Source organism: Rhagoletis zephyria, unplaced genomic scaffold (genome assembly GCF_001687245.7).
Source record: "Rhagoletis zephyria isolate East Lansing unplaced genomic scaffold, Rhagoletis_zephyria_1.1 Rzeph_scaffold_05303, whole genome shotgun sequence".
NCBI lineage: Eukaryota > Metazoa > Arthropoda > Insecta > Diptera > Tephritidae > Rhagoletis > Rhagoletis zephyria.
The window spans coordinates 5186-24874 of NW_016162386.1; the positions used below are offsets into that span (position 1 = coordinate 5186).

The following is a 19689-nucleotide window of genomic DNA, read 5'->3' on the forward strand; positions in this document are numbered from 1 at the left end:
ATTTTTCATACTGCCTATCTTTGGAAGTGTTCATGGTAGAGTTCTGGAACTTGGTATGGAGATATACGAAATCAATCGCATACTCATGAAGAAAGAGGGCAGCTGTTGGAAAGGGGGGCGTGGCACCTCCCATATAAATCGAATTTTTATACTGCATATCTCTGAAAGTATTCATGGTACAGTACTGGAACTTCGTATGGAGATATGTATATAGTTGAAATCAAGCCCATACTCATGGAGAAAATTTGGGCTATTTGAAAAGGGGTGTGAGGCCTACAAACGTACCGACCTTTAGCTATCTTTGAATGAATTTTTTTATTCTTCTGTAGGTGTGTTTGTGAGTGAAATCCTCCTAAATGGTTGTACGGATTTTAACGAAACTTTTTGTGTATTTGAGTGGGTCTCTGGATGGTTTAGTTTCACAATTTAATCCGACAGTTGGCGCTGTAGTTGAGTTATTACTAAAAATCTTATTTATGATCCGATTTGGCTAATGTTTTAAATATGTATGCAATACTATTGCAAAAACGTGCTGCCAAGTGGTGCTGAAGTCGAGCTATTACTAAAAATAGCCAAGTGAGAAAAGGGGCCGTGAAGGTCAGATTAAATCGACCTGTTGCACCATTGAGTATATCGAACGCTCCTGCGTTGCAATTGGCCCAATGGATGTGATTTTCCAATATTATTATGCGTTCAAACTTTTAAGGTATTTCGTCTGAAATAAGTATATGTATATTGCATTTCTGTAGAACAATGATTCGCACCCATTTTGAAATTGCCACCTACTATACTGTAAAGCTTCTAGGACATTCACTATAGAACCGGGTCATTGTTGCCGCCAGGGAGTGAAGAGGAAAAAATTTATTTCGCTTTGCGAATAACTGTGCTATGAAATGCCGCACAACTGGAGTATTTCAAGAACGGAATAACGCTTTCCTTAGGTTATTTAAAGCAGCAAATGACCACCAAACCTTAATCTTAGCGGACAAATGTGCCAATGAAAATCGTAAACGTGAATTGTTGGTGAAAATGTTGGACCAAAAAGTTTCAATAAAATATATAAAAATTTTGGGCGGGACGAAGTTCGCCGGGTCTGCTAGTGTTTATTATACATATACAAATTGCATTAGTCTAATATAAAATCTATGCATTTGTAAATGAATTTGCATAAGTTTTGTTTTCATCGTGCAAGAATAAATCTTTTCCAATTTTTTGTTCATATTCATGTAAAAAAATAAACGCGAAAATGTGAAACATAAGTTGTCTCCGTCTTTCCCACGTCCTTTGGCAAAGCAAACGCGTAAACGTGAAACATAAGTTGTCTCCGTCTTTCCCACGTCCTCCGCCATCTTTATCTTGACAAGTTCTAAAATTCCTGCGAAATGCCACGTCCTGACATATTTACGCGCTTACATACGTACATATATATATACACTTACAGTAGGCTACACCTAGCATGAACATCTTGTAGCTCTATTCTGCTTGTTACCGAATATTTTGTAACCAGAAAATTTTGTTACCAAACATTGTTACCACTTCTTGTAACAGCAATTCTAGGTACCTTGGTCACGTTTTAATTTATTCAGCATTTAAGCTATGAAGTTTTGTAGAAATTCTGTTGTTGCATATTTAGTGGGGTAATATTTTGTTACCTGCTTATGAGATGGAAACAAATTCTACCGGTTACAAGAGCTCCCAGAATGCGAAAAGGGTATAAAAAAAGAGAGGAACTTTATTTTTCGGTAAAAAAAAAAATACCAACGCGGAATAGGCCTGTTAATGTACGATTTTGCGTTTAAAGCTTTTTATGATAGTAAACAAAATTTGTCTTACCAACACAGAATAGGTATATATGTATACACTCACTTATACATATTTCAGGGCTTTGAAATCATCAATAATGCAAAAAATTAAATTTTTTGAATCCGTATGCATGTTGCTCGACATATCTAGAGTCAACTGTAAACAAATCGTAAGCGCTCGGTTTACAAAAATTTTAAAATTTGTGACCGAAGCTGGTGAAGGCAACCATGTTGCCAAGTTACATTTGTTGTAAAACCACTTATGTATGTGATTTTAGAAGTTTTGAGTTTACATCAAAATATCATAGGCCATTTGTGCAAAAAATGTATGTTTATTTTGTTTTTTATTAAAATAACATCTTAAGCAACTAATTAATAGTTTAAAAGTTGGAAGGAGCACTGTGATTTAGAAGTTTAGAGAAATAATGGCTAAGCTCGAGATAATTTATTTTTGCAAATGTCCTCAGAATTTACAGCGGAGTTGCAACTTTTCATTTGACTGGCTGTGATTTCTTCAATTTTACATTTTAGAATTTTTGTGGCCCTCGCGGAGAAGTTGCGCTTGTTGGCGATGCGTTTGCGGGGAGATGTATGGCTAGAGTTTATGAATGAATGAGTTTGACCTTGAAGAATATGCGCATGCGTTTATGAATGAAATTGTTGTTTATGTATTTTAGTTGCGTATGCGTATTTGTACATACGTATATTTGCTAGAATGTAGATATGTTAGGGGGGAAATCGCATGAGTACATTTGTACAAATTGGTTTAAATTATTTATTGATTTTGCATGTTAAACTTATTATTTTATTTTATTTATTTGTTAATTAAAAGGGACATTGCATTCATAAATTACAACTTTACAACTTCCATATTATGGAGGAAAGTTGTAAAGCCATGAACGAAAGACACAAGATCACGCCTTCGCGAAAGAAAGAAAAAAGTTATTTTCTAGCTGTTGAAATCTCGACGCCATCTTTGTTGGAAGAAGTAAACAACGAAGAGAACAAAAAAAAACCGCGTAATGGTTGAACGCATGAATAATCATTTTTATTATGCAAATTCTTCTATAAATCATGTCGTTGTGTTAAGTTATTCTTTACTTTATGTGTGCACACGTTGTCACAAGCGAAAATTAAGAAAATTGCAGTAAAAAGCCACTACCAAATTATAAACAACGAACAAATGTAAACAAACGGCTAATGTCAAAGTCGCCCAACGTTTTTCCTAAATGCGATTATAACGGGCTTCTAAGAAGAAGGCGTGATCTTGCATTTTTGGTTCATAAGCTCATAAAGTTCATAAAGCTCTCATATAGCGCATGCATTTCATTTAATTACAATTATCACGAAAGAAAGAAAATCTACGCAGATGCGTATGTTAAATGCCGATGGCAAATAAACGAAGAGTCACGGCCATCTTTTTTGTTATTTCATTTCTTTATTTCTATCATCGATCACTCTTTCTTCAACATCCTTTGTCGCAGCGAAATCAAATTTGCGGCGAATTCATTTACGAAACTTGATGTGAAAACGGACGCGAATTCCTCATGCAAACCTTCTAGACTCACTCGCCACACTTCAGCGAGTTGTCTCTTCTTATAGATTTACGTTCTTTGGTTAAAGTCGCCCTTTTAGGTAAAAATTACTATTATTTTGCATTAAATTCTGTTCTCCTTAGAAAAATTTGGCGCTTAAAATATTAGTGGAAATGTTAACCATTTATAGGCCATTATTCAAACAGTGTGTCATGATGGGCTCTGGTGGGAGTTGATGGGTTAAACTTTAGGAAAAAAGTAGGCCAACCTTATTTTCAATATATAACCCGCAAAAATCGTAAGGTAAGCTTATTGCAAAAATTTATTGATAGCGACATAAATTACCCCAATAACTTAACCTTTAAATTTTTTTATTTCTTTAAATTGAAATAGTACATACTGATTTGTAAAGTACATAGAGATGTATGTGTATTAGAGTGCCAATCGAAAGTCGTTTTTTTGTACGTTAGTACTACATACTTTCAAATTATGGAAGTTATCGATGGTCAAAATTTAAAAAATTCTTTGAAATTCAAGCAAAAATAGTCATTCAAAAACTCATGAATCTAGAAAGTCGTATTTTCTGACCTAAATCGACAGGCCGTGACCTGTAAATGGCCTTTAAAAAATCTATCAAAATAGGCAATAATATTTCTCATAAAAACGAATAAAATTGGGGGTAGGGTCTTTAAATTGTCAAAAAAAGCATTTTCGATAGGAAACCTAATGTATATACTATATAGACTTTCTTCTGTTCGCCCATCCATCATCAGCAGTCACTCAACATTTGAATTCAATGAATGAATTAAATAGAATTATAATCTGATAACATGATAAGATTAGAAGCCTCATGGCTCTTTGGAATCTACCTTATGGGCAGTAGCGCCGGCGTCGCCGCCGCCGCCGATTCTTTTTAAAGTTGACCACGCCGCCGTCGCAAAGCCTGTCGGCGTAAACCTCTAATACATACATACACATGCATGCATAAGCAAGCGTTATTTTAGCATGCTTTGGTAAGAACAACCATCAGCATGGCAATGCCCAAACTAGTTGGCGAAAACAGCATTTACAAAAAATATAAATCCTCTTGCACACCTGTAGGCAAAGCATCTTCTTTTGACCCCACGTTTTTTAAAGCCGGGTAAACGGTGTAGTCATTATAACTTTATGACAGAAGGCAAGCCTATGTAGCGCCAGCTGCTTGCCAGATACTTTGATGTTAAATTGTGTGCGTGTGTGCGTGCGAACTCGATCAAACCTACATGTCTGTAAGCCGATCAAACCTTTATGTAAAACACATGCATGATGCCCAAAAGAAAGTAACTACGTTAGAGTGAGAAAGTTCGCTAGACTTATGGTTCGGTGAAGCAGTCTTGAGCGTGTGTGTGTATGTGTGAATGTTCGACTTAAACCGTATTTTGTATGTATTCCTTTGTACATAAATAAGTAAATATATACATAACTAATACGGAATCGGTCACTTGACGTAGAAAGATATAAAAGGACCAAAACTGAGACAAGCGGTTCTTAAAACGAAAGTTGCGGTGGTACTTTACAGTGAAAGTGAAGTGTAATTTTAAAGTGGTTGCTTGTGGTATAAGTAATAAAGTTTAAAGTTTTAAAGTTAAAGTGAGTGAATACGGTCCCCCAGTGCTCTACCAGGATACTAGCGGTACCTGGGGTCATCAAAGTCACATTCTGGATCTGGAGGTAAGTGCGAACACTTTCATTTGACACCTTTGATACGCATATGTCCAAGTACCTAGATGTGTGAGACTCAAATGTAGCAAAAGTGTACGCGAGATTAAAATCTTAAATATATCAAAGAGGGCTAAATGGAAGTTTTTATTGATTTCAGGTCGCCTGCTAACACAGCGAAAGGACCTCCATTGTTTTACAACAACACGGTAGTTTAAACCCGAAAAATCAGCCCAAGCATTCAGGAAGAAAACTTTGGAGTTGCAGCCAAGTAAAAATACATACATACGCCCATATATGCGTAAACGCTACCACCCACGGACCACAACCACCCGCACCGGCAAATAAAGCATACCAACAAGGGCCGGGCATCAGCGCAAGTGTACAAACGCACTCAGGCATATACATATGTGCATACGTTCATGCAAGATACGAAACCACCTTAACTGTCACCCGGCGACTCGACAAGGTGGCCCATATCTAAGCCCTACAGCAGTGCCGATAACCCGGCTAATAATTAGAGCCAGCAGCAACAACATCACCAGGAACAGCTGATTGAAATATCTCGGCCGGAGTAGGTCAACGGCCATTCGACATACATGTGGATTCCATCAAACAGTGGAGAGGAGCATAACAGTGGAGAGGACCATAACATCGACGGCAGCAGTGTGCGAGAGAGCAGTGGAGACTATCGCTCCACATATACCGTCGATCAACAGCAGCGCCGGGAGCATAGTTCCAGTTCTACTTGGATTTTACATTCTATTTTGGTTAAATTTTTATGCCTATGTACATACATGTCAGGGTACATACATATATGTAGAGCTGATTTTCGCTAGGCACATTCCTTTAGTTCTACTTACCGTTTTGTTGTTTTCATATTTAATTTTATCACGTAAAATTGCCAGTAGTAGGGTGGTCGCATTTTTGTCGTTAGCATCTTGCTTTAGACAGATTTTTTTTATTTAGTTATTTTTTTAATTTTTTTTTATTTTTTTTTTGAATTGTTGCAAGTAAGTACTTTTTTTATTTAGTTATTTGCTTTTTTGAATTTTTGTAAGTAAAAATCGATTTTGCCGTACGTATTTTTCCCAAAGCCTCTAGTGTTTGCCAATCATTAACTTCACCTTGTTATTGTAAATTTTTTTTGGTTGGGATCAACACGTTTTTTTTTCTTTTCTTTCGTTCGGCTCCATACGTATTTTCACTTTATTTTAGCTATTCTTCACGTATATGAGCATATGTACATCCATATACATATATGTATGTATACATATGTTTATATATATGTAGATAGATGTAACCTAAAATTTCGCGTTAAGGCCCGAATTTGAATTAATCGCGACGTTAAATTAATCGTGCCTTTAATTTACGTACTGGTAGCTTAAATGTTTAACTAATAATTTCATTCACCCTTGTATTATTTTGATATTTTGAGTTTCCCGCACGCTTGTCATGACCCGCTCGTAGAAGACTGCTAGGTCGACGCCGCAGCAACGCGGCTGAAGGAGAGCATATGCATGAAATATCTTAGATTATATGTATGTATGTTAGGGTTCTAATTCTCCCAAACAGGTTCTCAACAGAGTGCTGGCGCCATCATTTCTGGAGACCAAGGTGAGTGTGAAATTTGCCTACATTATTATTTACATATATATATATATATATACATATATTTACATACGCACATGCACATTAAGTGTACATACGTATGTAATTGCAGATATACATGCATCCATTGGGTTATCACCGTAGGTTAGTTTTGTAAATTTTTGAAGTTCATTGAATATTGTTAGGGTAATTGAATTTTTGAGATTTAATTAAGGAACTCTTCAGATTGCGCGGTAATCAAGGTGTGGTAGACCGCTTAGAGGTATAAAAATAGAATTTAGCTAGCATTAGGGTACGTGGATTTAAACTTGAATTTTTATGTTAGGAGTAGATAGAGATTGAGATTAGAGTTAAGTATTACGTGTAGGTATAGGTAAATATTGGATTTTAGAGTTAAATATTGAATTTTAGAGTTTGAGTTGTAGAGTTAAAAATTGGATTGTGAATTTGAGTTTTAGAGTTAAGTGTTGGATTTTCTTTGGTTGTAATTAGGGTTAAAGTTTGATGTAATAATAAAGTGAGGAAAAAAGGAAGGAAATGATTTGAGGTTGATTTTGTTTAAGTGTGGGGTTTTCATAATGAAGTGCTAAGCACGAAATTTTTGGTGTGGGTGTTGCGCTTGTGCAGAAGAGGGGAAGTGGGAGTGTACAAACGTTGACAATGACGGTATAATGACGGACTTATAGATAAACGGACTGATGTCAGGTTAGGGGGCGTTGTAAAGTAGGTGAGGAGTCACGACAACGCCCAAGGCTTCGCGTGAAGTTCGCGTAGAAGAAGGGTGGGATGACTCCACCTGACAGGACAGGACAGGACCTTCTCTTCATTTGTTGCTATCTCTTTGTTCTCTGCTTTCTTCGCATTTGCTATAGCCATCTCCACTAGTACACTAGGTATCAGGCATGAATAACTTTTTGCTAATGTAGTTGACAGCAAGGCAGGCGGAAATGACCCACCCCGACGACGAGCTAGCTTGGGATGCAAGCATGCCTGCATGCCGCCTCGCCTGGCTCGACCATGTTGCTACATTACAATGGCGCCCAACGTAATAGCCCACTAATTTTTTACATTTCCCACTATTTCTAATACTAACGCCTTTTCCTTTTTCAGTTCATTTTAGTTTTCTTTTTGCATAAATACTTCTATCTTAGTTTCCTTTCTATCGGACGTGTTAGGGTCAAGGGGGTATCATTGTTTTCGGTCACCGTAGGCGATTTGTGCCCAATTGGCAAATAGGGGGGAGTGCCCGCCTCATCTTAAGGGTGCCTCTTAAGGACCTCAGCGTTCTTATGAGTGGGGACTGAAGATGAGACAATGGCCAGTTGATATTTATTTATTTTTATTTTTTTTTGTTTTTGTGAGATATACCATTCAAGCTGCCGTGTGTGCGGTCCAGCACCGCATATACGTGAGGCTTATGGAAGTTTCGCTCAGGGGGTAGTTTACAATATGGGTTTTGGTGGAAAATGTGGCAGCCGCGCTTGGAGCCAGAACTTCAATCGTTGAAGTGCCACACTTGTTAACATAAAGAGGGGGATTAGTTGAGTTTGACTTTTGGACAGTGGACACACGGACCAACACTCCCACAATGACCTCGCCAAGGCAACACCAACACACACCAAAGCAAAACTATATAGATATATATACACCTATCTAACACAAAAAAAAAAAAGAGATTTTATACAAATTTTTAAATACAAAAATAAAAATAAATAATTCGAAAGTTTCGCCCCAAAAAAAACGAACAAAACCTGAATTTATTTGAATTTTTAATATTTCCTACTTTAGTTAAACACTTAAAGTTATATATTTTTATTTATAATTTTAGTCATCTATCCTTAATATTATTTTATTACTTTTCAATTTTCAATATTATTTTTATATTTTACATTTATCATTTTTACCTGAAATACATCTCTTTTTCGCATTTTTATATACTACATTTGCATACAAATCCCACGTCGAAGTTGAGTTGAATTTTATTTTTTTTTGCAATCCCTTTATGTTGTTAAGATTACTTTTTTGAAGTTTGAAGTTTTTTTTGAAACCCTTGAAGTTTTTTTATCGAGTTTTTGGTGATATTGTGTTTGCGTCACCGATTCGAGTATTTCGTGGAAGAAACTGAATTGGTTTGATAGCTAGGGTTATTTGAGTGAATGGACGAGCGTGAGAGTGAAGAAATAGTGCCAGGAGGATTAAGACTGCTGAACTCGAACCGTAGAGTCACACGAAGCGTAGCGAGAGCTCTAGAGAACCAAGTCGTTGGGTCTCTCTTCACCCAAATAGACACAGGCATTTCATATCCGGTGGACTTCGTGCCCACCGATTATTTTAACAGGTGCACGGCTAGGGTGTTTGCGACATTAAGACACGAGGAAAATTCGCAATCTTCGGTTAGAATAACTAACGAGGTAGCCATTAACTCGTCAAACAATACCCTTAGTTTCTCTCGAAAACTAGACGAGATTTTAGAAATGTCAGAGCAGGACGAGCTGAATATGCCACCTAGTGACGCTGCCGCGGGTAGTTCGAAGTCCGCAGGTGGAGGACCTAGGTCGTCTGAAGTCAATACTGAGCAGCTGAGCCGAATGATGGCTATGATGGCGCAAAACAGTGATATGTTAGCTCAATGTATGACTGAGGTCCACCACATGCGAGGCAACATGTCGAACATAAACGAACGTTTAGCTGGTGTGGAAGCTTCGACACACGCACAACCAACCAGGGCAGGCATGGCGTCAACACCAGAAAATCGAAGCGAGAGGCCAATAGACGTAGAACGGAGCCGAGATGAGGGCAGAGCTAGTGGACAAAGCAGTTCGAATGCGCTTAATGAGTCCAGAAATCTTAAGAAAATTGACCTAGATAAGTGGCATGTCAAGTTTGACGGATCTGCCAAGGGAATTACAGTCGAAAGTTTCATTTTTCGAATCGAAAAGTTGCGTGAACAATACGGTATTTCGCACTACCAATTGTTCACTTGTTTTCATTGTCTGGTTACCGGTAATGCCTTGAAGTGGTATTGGCAGATTCTTGAAGACAATGCTGATGACCCGAGCTTCGGCTATTTTGAACTTAAGTCTGAACTGCTAAACCACTTCAAGACAGCTGAATCAGACTATGAGATAATTAGGGAAATCATGGAAAGGAAGCAACAGGTTCAGGAGTCTTTCGAGGATTTCTACGGAGATGTTCACAGTCTGACATTCCGCCTTAGAAAAAAAATACCAGAGAAGGAGTTGGTAGGCATTATTAGGGGAAACCTTAAGCCGTACCTCGCGAATCTAACTTTTGCCTCAAAAATGGAGACGCTAGCGGATCTCAAAAGCGAGTGTAAGAGGGCTGAAAAGGTGATGCGCGATAACAAGAATAGACCAAAACAGGTTAATGAGATAGATTTTACGGAGCCTCCATGTTTAGAGAAGACAGAAGATAGGAGAGTAGAAGAAATAGGTAGAATGCAACGTAAAAAGCCACAGCAGTATGTGAGTGTTCAACCTAATGTGTCCCCGTCTAGTCGTCCTAATGTATCTTCGTCCTCCGTAGGTTCATTTTGTCCGTCCCCTTTCCACCTCATGTTATGTTTTACCTGTGGTATGCCCGTTGACCATTTTTCCAAAAATCCCACCGAAGCCCAAAAAGATAGTAAGTGTAATTCGTCCTTTCATAATATGATTTGTTTTTCTTGTGGAGGTGATACGTCTTATTGTGTGTTTAAACCAGTGCAGGGAAACTTAAAACTGGCCGAGATATCCGGGGACTCACGCCAGATGGAGGAGAACCCGGAAAACAAGTAGTCAGGGTCCTTAGTAGAAACACAATTACCAGTGAAAAGCATGATAAAGAACAGGAAAAAAGCGAAGAAGATAGGAGCATTATTAGGAAGAGTCTACACCAAAGGAAGATCGAATACGACGAGGCACGCAGGCGTATTTTTTGTGAGGGAATTATAGGGAAGAAGAGAAATAGGAACTTTGCTAAAATCCAGAAGATGAGGGCTAAGAAAAAGAATCTCAAGAGGATACATAATAAGATTATTTCCACTATTGTTACCATCAAGGGGGACAATAGATTTTTTGCGAAAACCAGAATAGGGGGACAGGAGGTTTTAGCGCTTTTAGACTCAGGAGCCGGGGCGAGTTGCTTAGGGAAAAACGCAAGTGTCATACTCGAAGGCAAGGAAGATAAGATAATGGCTATCAAGGGCCAACATATTAGAACAGCAAACGGTGGTGAAACTGCAGTGACAGGTGTAATAACGCTCAAAGTGGAATGGGATAATGTGGCGAAGGAGATGGAATTTTTGATTGTACCTGGCCTGCAGCAAGAAGTATATTTGGGTGTCGATTTTTGGCAAGTTTTTGATATGAATGTGGTTAGCAGAGGAGTGAATGTTTGTTCTGGCAGCACTGTCGTTGCAGATTTAGTGCCCGCCGAGGGTGACTTATCATTTGACGCGGTGCAACACACACTTACCCTGGATCAAAGTCTTGCTTTAGACAAAGCAAAAATGCAATTTCCTTCTTTCGCAGTCCTAGGGCTAGGGAAGACTGACGTTGAGGAGCATGTCATTGAAGTGACCAACGAAAACTTACCAGTGAAGCAAAGATTTTACCCTATATCGCCTGCAATCCAAAAGCTTGTTTACAGCGAACTAGACCGAATGCTGGAGATGGGAGTAATCGAGGAGAGCAACAGTAGCTGGAGCTCACCTGTATCGTTGGTCATCAAAGGGACGAAAAACCGCTTATGTCTTGACGCAAGAAAAGTGAACGAACGTACAGTGAAGGACGCGTACCCTCTACCACACATTGACGGGATCTTGAGCAGACTACAAAATACGCGATTTATATCGGCGATAGACCTCAAAGACGCCTTCTGGCAAATTCCGCTTGAAAAGAAGTCCAGAGAAAAGACGGCGTTCACTGTACCAGGTAGACCTTTGTACCATTTTACGGTGATGCCATTCGGTTTGTGCAATGCAGCACAACGAATGTGCAGGCTAATGGACAAGGTCATCCCCGCTTCTCTTCGTGACTCTGTGTTTGTTTACTTAGACGACTTACTTGTTTGTTCTGTTGATTTTTCGTCACATTTGTGTTTGCTCGAAAGGGTCGCTAAATGTCTGCGTGAGGCCAAACTAACTATAAATGTGGAAAAGAGTAAATTTTGTTTTAAAGAAGTTAGGTACCTAGGCTATGTGGTAGGAGATGGATGCATACGCACGGATACCAAAAAGATTGAAGCAGTGAGGGATTTCCCAGAGCCAAAGACCCCCAAACAGCTCAGAAGGTTCCTAGGGATGTCAGGGTGGTACCGGAGGTTCATACGAGATTACGCCACAATTGCAGCTCCGCTGCACGACTGTCTCACGAAGGAAAAGATTAAGAAGTTTACAATGACAGACGACGCAAAGACTGCTTTTGAGCGCTTAAAGCAAAGCCTGATTTCAGCGCCAGTGTTGACCCACCCGGACTTTAACAAACGTTTTTACATACAGTGCGACGCATCGACTGACGGGGTGGGGGGTGTGCTTTTCCAACTAGACGAGGACGGTAACGAACGACCGATTGCGTATATCTCCGCAAAGTTAAACAAAGCTCAGCGCAATTACAGCATTACGGAGTTAGAATGCTACGCAGCAGTTTTGAGCATAAAACGATTCAGGCCTTATGTGGAGGGCTTGCCCTTCACAGTGATCACTGATCACGCAAGCCTAAAATGGCTAATGCATCAAAAGGACCTCTCAGGGCGACTAGCGAGATGGAGCCTTAAACTGCAGGCGTTTGATTTTGATATTCAACATCGCAAAGGGACTCAAAACATAGTTCCTGATGCGCTGTCTAGAGTAGGCATGGATGAAATGACGATAAGCGACAGAATGATGGATATTTGTTTAAACTCGCCATTTTTCAAAACGAAAGAATATGAGGAATTAAAGAAAACTATAACTGACAACAGCGGTAAATTGCCTGAGTTTTGTATATCGGACGGATTCGTTTATAAAAAGACCCAGTTCAGTCGGGGGGACAGGCTTCAAGAGGACCACGCCTGGAAACTCTGGGTGCCAACTGAGCTGCGGCAGGGTCTGGTGGAATCCTCACATGACTCGCCTTCCGCAGGGCATGGCGGAATTCATAAAACGTTAGCTAGAATAAGGGAAAAATATTATTGGCCAGGTATGGTCGCTGAAGTTCAAAAATACATAGCAAGCTGTGATATTTGTAAGGGCAATAAAACTCAGAACTCTTTTCATAAGCCTCCGATGGGCAGACAACACGTGACAGAGCGACCTTTTCAGCGTTTGTTCATTGATTTCATGGGTCCCTATCCTCGTACGTCCAATGGTAATGTGTATGTGTTTGTATGTCTCGACCACTTCTCCAAGTTCGTGTTCCTCAAACCTATGAGAAAGGCTACGTCAGCAGAAGTTGTTAAATTCCTTGAAAAAGAAGTTTTCCATGTATTCGGGGTACCCGAATACATTCATTCCGACAACGGAAAGCAATTCGTATCAGAGACCTTCAAAACCTTTGCTGAAAGATATGGTACAAAACATGTGAAAACGGCGTTTTATTCGCCACAGGCGAATGCTGCCGAAAGGGTAAATCGGTCTGTCCTTCAGATCATTAGATCGTATATAAAGGACAATCAGAAAAATTGGGACAACCATGTTAGTGACGCCGCTTTCGCCCTTCGTAGTGTGGTTCATTCAGCAATTGGTACTTCGCCATATTCCGCCCTCTTTGGTATACCAATGATACAGCATGCTGCATCGTATGAGTTATATCGGAAGCTGGGCGCACTTAGGGACTCTGATAGCGAAATCACCACGGGAAAAGACAACATCCAATTGATTAGGAAAAAAATTATGAAAGAGCTGAAGCTAGCCCACGAACGCAACGAAAAGGTTTATAACACGCGAAGTAAAGAAGTGAGATTCCAAACTGGACAAGTGGTATACCGCCGCAATTTTAAACAGAGTTCACAAATCGAGAACTATAATGCCAAACTAGGCCCAAAACAGGTCAAATGCATTATTTTAAAGGCGATAGGAAACTCGATGTATGAACTCGGTGATATCAGGGGAAAGAAGATCGGGGTATACCATGCTAAGGACATTTTTGCTGTGTAGATATTTGTTAAATGTTGTCCTTGTGCTAAGTGTTGCATGTCTTTTGACTTAGTTTTACTGACTTGACTACTTACGCATACCTGACCTTATTTATTTATCTTTATTATTATTATTATAATTATTTTTAAATTTATTTATTTATTTTTTATTTATTTATTTTACTACTTGACTATATAAATACTGTGATAGTTTCCTTATTTATGTATTTTTATTATTTATTAGGGTAATTATTTTTAAATTTATTTAATTTTATTTAATTTATTTTTATTTTACTACTTGACTACATAAATTCTGTGATATTTTGTTTATTTATTTTTACTATTTATTTTTGTAATTATTGATTTACTTATTTTTTTATTTTTTTTACTTAACTATCTATATACTTTATCCTACTGTGTTAGTTTAATTTATTTTATTCTATTTCCATCAGTGATAGTGATGTAGTAGTAGACCTGTGATACTGACCTTAACAGCAAACTCAACCGACGAGCAACAGGAAAGAAGCCCGGCTTTAAGTCGTGGGTCGAGGCCACACGTCAGGCGGAAACATGGCCTTGCAACCAGCCGCGTTAGTTATCCTTTTACGCACACGCTCCATGGTGCAGGCACCATCGGCGGGTCCGAGCCTGTAGCGCCAGCTGCTTGCCAGATACTTTGATGTTAAATTGTGTGCGTGTGTGCGTACGAACTCGATCAAACCTACATGTCTGTAAGCCGATCAAACCTCTATGTAAAACACATGCATGATGCCCAAAAGAAAGTAACTACGTTAGAGTGAGAAAGTTCGCTAGACTTATGGTTCGGTGAAGCAGTCTTGAGTGTGTGTGTATATGTGTGAATGTTCGACTTAAACCGTATTTTGTATGTATTCCTTTGTACATAAATAAGTAAATATATACATAACTAATACGGGATCGGTCACTTGACGTAGAAAGATATAAAAGGACCAAAACTGAGACAAGCGGTTCTTAAAACGAAAGTTGCGGTGGTACTTTACAGTGAAAGTGAAGTGTAATTTTAAAGTGGTTGCTTGTGGTATAAGTAATAAAGTTTAAAGTTTTATAGTTAAAGTGAGTGAATACGGTCCCCCAGTGCTCTACCAGGATACTAGCGGTACCTGGGGTCATCAAAGTCACATTCTGGATCTGGAGGTAAGTGCGAACATTTTCATTTGACACCTTTGATACGCATATGTCCAAGTACCTAGATGAGTGAGACTCAAATGTAGCAAAAGAGTACGCGAGATTAAAATCTTAAATATATCAAAGAGGGCTAATGGAAGTTTTTATTGATTTCAGGTCGCCTGCTAACACAGCGAAAGGACCTCCATTGTTTTACAACAACACGGTAGTTTAAACCCGAAAAATCAGCCCAAGCATTCAGGAAGAAAACTTTGGAGTAGCAGCCAAGTAAAAATACATACATACGCCCATATATGCGTAAACGCTACCACCCACGGACCACAACCACCCGCACCGGCAAATAAAGCATACCAACAAGGGCCGGGCATCAGCGCAAGTGTACAAACGCACTCAGGCATATACATATGTGCATACGTTCATGCAAGATACGAAACCACCTTAACTGTCACCAGGCGACTCGACAAGGTGGCCCATATCTAAGCCCTACAGCAGTGCCGATAACCCGGCTAATAATTAGAGCCAGCAGCAACAACATCACCAGGAACAGCTGATTGAAATATCTCGGCCGGAGTAGGTCAACGGCCATTCGACATACATGTGGATTCCATCAAACAGTGGAGAGGAGCATAACAGTGGAGAGGACCATAACATCGACGGCAGCAGTGTGCGAGAGAGCAGTGGAGACTATCGCTCCACATATACCGTCGATCAACAGCAGCGCCGGGAGCATAGTTCCAGTTCTACTTGGATTTTACATTCCATTTTGGTTAAATTTTTATGCCTATGTACATACATGTCAGGGTACATACATATATGTAGGGCAGATTTTCGCTAGGCACATTCCTTTAGTTCTACTTACCGTTTTGTTGTTTTCATATTTAATTTTATCACGTAAAATTGCCAGTAGTAGGGTGGTCGCATTTTTGTCGTTAGCATCTTGCTTTAGACAGATTTTTTTTATTTAGTTATTTTTTTAATTTTTTTTAATTTTTTTTGAATTGTTGCAAGTAAGTACTTTTTTATTTAGTTATTCGCTTTTTTTTGAATTTTTGTAAGTAAAAATCGATTTTGCCGTACGTATTTTTCCCAAAGCCTCTAGTGTTTGCCAATCATTAACTTCACCTTGTTATTGTAAATTTTTTTTGGTTGGGATCAACACGTTTTTTTTTTCTTTTCTTTCGTTCGGCTCCATACGTATTTTCACTTTATTTTAGCTATTCTTCACGTATATGAGCATATGTACATCCATATACATATATGTATGTATACATATGTTTATATATATGTAGATAGATGTAACCTAAAATTTCGCGTTAAGGCCCGAATTTGAATTAATCGCGACGTTAAATTAATCGTGCCTTTAATTTACGTACTGGTAGCTTAAATGTTTAACTAATAATTTCATTCACCCTTGTATTATTTTGATATTTTGAGTTTCCCGCACGCTTGTCATGACCCGCTCGTAGAAGACTGCTAGGTCGACGCCTCAGCAACGCGGCTGAAGGAGAGCATATGCATGAAATATCTTAGATTATATGTATGTATGTTAGGGTTCTAATTCTCCCAAACAGGTTCTCAACAGAGTGCTGGCGCCATCATTTCTGGAGACCAAGGTGAGTGTGAAATTTGCCTACATTATTATTTACATACATATATATATATACATATATTTACATACGCACATGCACATTAAGTGTACATACGTATGTAATTGCAGATATACATGCATCCATTGGGTTATCACCGTAGGTTAGTTTTGTAAATTTTTGAAGTTCATTGAATATTGTTAGGGTAATTGAATTTTTGAGATTTAATTAAGGAACTCTTCAGATTGCGCGGTAATCAAGGTGTGGTAGACCGCTTAGAGGTATAAAAATAGAATTTAGCTAGCATTAGGGTACGTGGATTTAAACTTGAATTTTTATGTTAGGAGTAGATAGAGATTGAGATTAGAGTTAAGTATTACGTGTAGGTATAGGTAAATATTGGATTTTAGAGTTAAATACTGAATTTTAGAGTTTGAGTTGTAGAGTTAAAAATTGGATTGTGAATTTGAGTTTTAGAGTTAAGTGTTGGATTTTCTTTGGTTGTAATTAGGGTTAAAGTTTCATGTAATAATAAAGTGAGGAAAAAAGGAAGGAAATGATTTGAGGTTGATTTTGTTTAAGTGTGGGGTTTTCATAATGAAGTGCTAAGCACGAAATTTTTGGTGTGGGTGTTGCGCTTGTGCAGAAGAGGGGAAGTGGGAACGTTGACAATGACGGTATAATGACGGACTTATAGATAAGCGGACTGATGTCAGGTTAGGGGGCGTTGTAAAGTAGGTTAGGAGTCACGACAATGCCCAAGGCTTCGCGTGAAGTTCGCGTAGAAGAAGGGTGGGATGACTCCACCTGACAGGACAGGACAGGACCATCTCTTCATTTGTTGCTATCTCTTTGTTCTCTGCTTTCTTCGCATTTGCTATAGCCATCTCCACTAGTACACTAGGTATCAGGCATGAATAACTTTTTGCTAATGTAGTTGACAGCAAGGCAGGCGGAAATGACCCACCCCGACGACGAGCTAGCTTGGGATGCAAGCATGCCTGCATGCTGCCTCGTCTGGCTCGACCATGTTGCTACATTACACCCATGATAAAAATATAGTAAGGTAGAACCGCTGAGAGTCACTTTTAAGATTCTTGACGTTTCCAAACAATTTAATTTTTAAATTTACTCACAAACTCACACACACATTTTCATTTTCAATCTCAAGCAACAACAATTTCGAACAATTTCTATTTTTTATTTTCACTTTTATATGATTTTAAAATGTTGGCAAACTTCAAAAAAAAATCATGGCCGACAAATTGAGAGAACGGTTATACCTTGCTATGTTTTTATTATGATTACACCTATTCAAAAATGAAAGCCTTGGTGCCTTCTAAAGGCCAGTCACTTTCATTTGATACCTAATTTTTGAAAATCATGCGAAGGATGTAAATGTTATAATTGTATAGACAGGCGGCAACTCTTTTTAAAAAATAAAACTTTATTGTACGTCTTCAGGTCCAGCCCTTTATTTTTTTTAATCCAACGAACCGTGCAGATTTTATAATTTTTAAAAAGGTGGCAATCCCATTAAAAAAATAAAGCCTTACTGCACATCTTGAGGCCAAGCCCTTTCATTTGACACTTCATTATTGAAAATGGAAAGAACGGTGTAAGTGTCATAATTTTAAACGCAGGTAGCAACCTTATTAAAAAAGTATATCTTTATTGCACATCCAGAGCCCAAGCCCTTTCATTTGACACCTCATTTTTGAAAATCGGGAGAACGGTGTAAATATCATAATTTTAAACGCAGGTAGCAACCCTATTACAAAAATATATCCTTACTGCACATCCAGAGGCTAAGCCCTTTCATTTGACACCTAATTTTTGAAAATCGTGAGGACGGTATAAATATCATATTTTTAAACCTAGGAGGCAACCCTATTAAAAAAATATATACTTACTGAACGGTGCAAATCTTATGCAATTAACAAAATTGCCTTCGCATAGAATAGTATCTCTAGCCACACCAACTTTCCGCGAATATTTGCCGCAGCATTCATATTCACTTATGAACAGGGTACGGAGAATATTTAAGATATTATTTGTATTCACAAATAATTATTTACAGCAAACATTTGGCTCGAATTAACCGCCTTTTAAAATTCTCGATTATAAAAAATTCTTTTTATCATTCGAGCGAGAGAGCACAAGTGCAACCACTTTGAGCAAATAAAAATACGAACAAATTAAAAAAGTCTGTCATATAACTACGTGATATTCAACACAAAAAACAAAAATTCGTTCGCAAATGATTCAAATTAATTCTTTCTTCTATTCATTCGCAATATGCGAGTAAACATCAAAAGGAACATTTGTTGTTCTATGCTCAGCTATTCTCATAATAGTATTTTGCTTTCATACGGAGAAGCATGATACAAATATTTAAAGGTAGTTTCACTTCTTCTTCTTATCCGCCATTGCTCCTATTTGACGTAAACTGTGCTTTTGACGTTTTCTTTTAAATTGAAGCTACCATATTTTTTGAAGAAACTAAAAAGTCGTTTTTTAATTCAAAAAAAGTGATTTCAAAAATGATTTCATGGAAAATATTTCGAGCATCATTTTATAGCGAGCTTTTAGTGGTTTATTTCTAAATTTAATTATAAAACGGAATGCAAGTAAAATACTCCTATTACATTGCGTAACGCACATAGATAATCTATTTGTTTATGCAATCATTTTCCTCATTATGTATTTAGAACATATTTTAAAGACTTATGCAACTATATATTCACTGAATAATTCTCCTAACGAGGAAGGCAATGTCACTACCTCGAATTCTCTAAATATACAACCTGATGACCCATACGCAGACTTAGAAGAAGAGTATAATCTGTCGAAAAGCGAAACCGTTTCAACAAATTTAACTATTCGCCAAAAACTAGATAAAATAGCATATTACGAAAGGAAACCTTTCAACACGAATGTACTTGAGTATTGGAAGGACTTAGTAGCGGCCGACAGGGACATATGTGCGTTGGTGGAGATTATTTTGGCGGTCCCTTCAAGTCAAGAGCTTTCAACGCTTTAGCAACCATCATAACAAAGCAAAGAACAAAACTTAATAGCGACTCAATCAACAACCTGTTAATTGTTAAACTAAATGAAAATTTATTACATTAGGATTAGCTTTAAAAAACTATTTTAAAATTCTTCATAAATAGTAAA

General features: G+C 38.1%; 1 protein-coding gene across 1 annotated transcript; it reads left to right on the top strand.

Annotated features, from left to right (window-relative positions):
* The first annotated feature begins 8743 nt into the window (after positions 1-8743).
* Positions 8744-10701, top strand: LOC108371909 (uncharacterized). Its single transcript, XM_017627530.1, has 2 exons — positions 8744-8863; positions 8906-10701. Exons 1-2 carry the CDS (start codon positions 8803-8805, stop codon positions 10441-10443), a joined length of 1599 nt encoding a protein of 532 aa, XP_017483019.1. The 5' UTR covers positions 8744-8802; the 3' UTR covers positions 10444-10701.
* The last annotated feature ends 8988 nt before the right edge of the window (positions 10702-19689 follow it).

Coding starts and splice junctions, on each gene's coding strand:
- LOC108371909 (XM_017627530.1), top strand. CDS start 8,803: ATGGACGAGCGTGAGAGTGAAGAAATAGTGCCAGGAGGATTAAGACTG. Junction 8,864..8,905: donor AAGACTGCTGAACTCGAACC/GTAGAGTCACAC, acceptor TAGAGAACCAAG/TCGTTGGGTCTCTCTTCACC.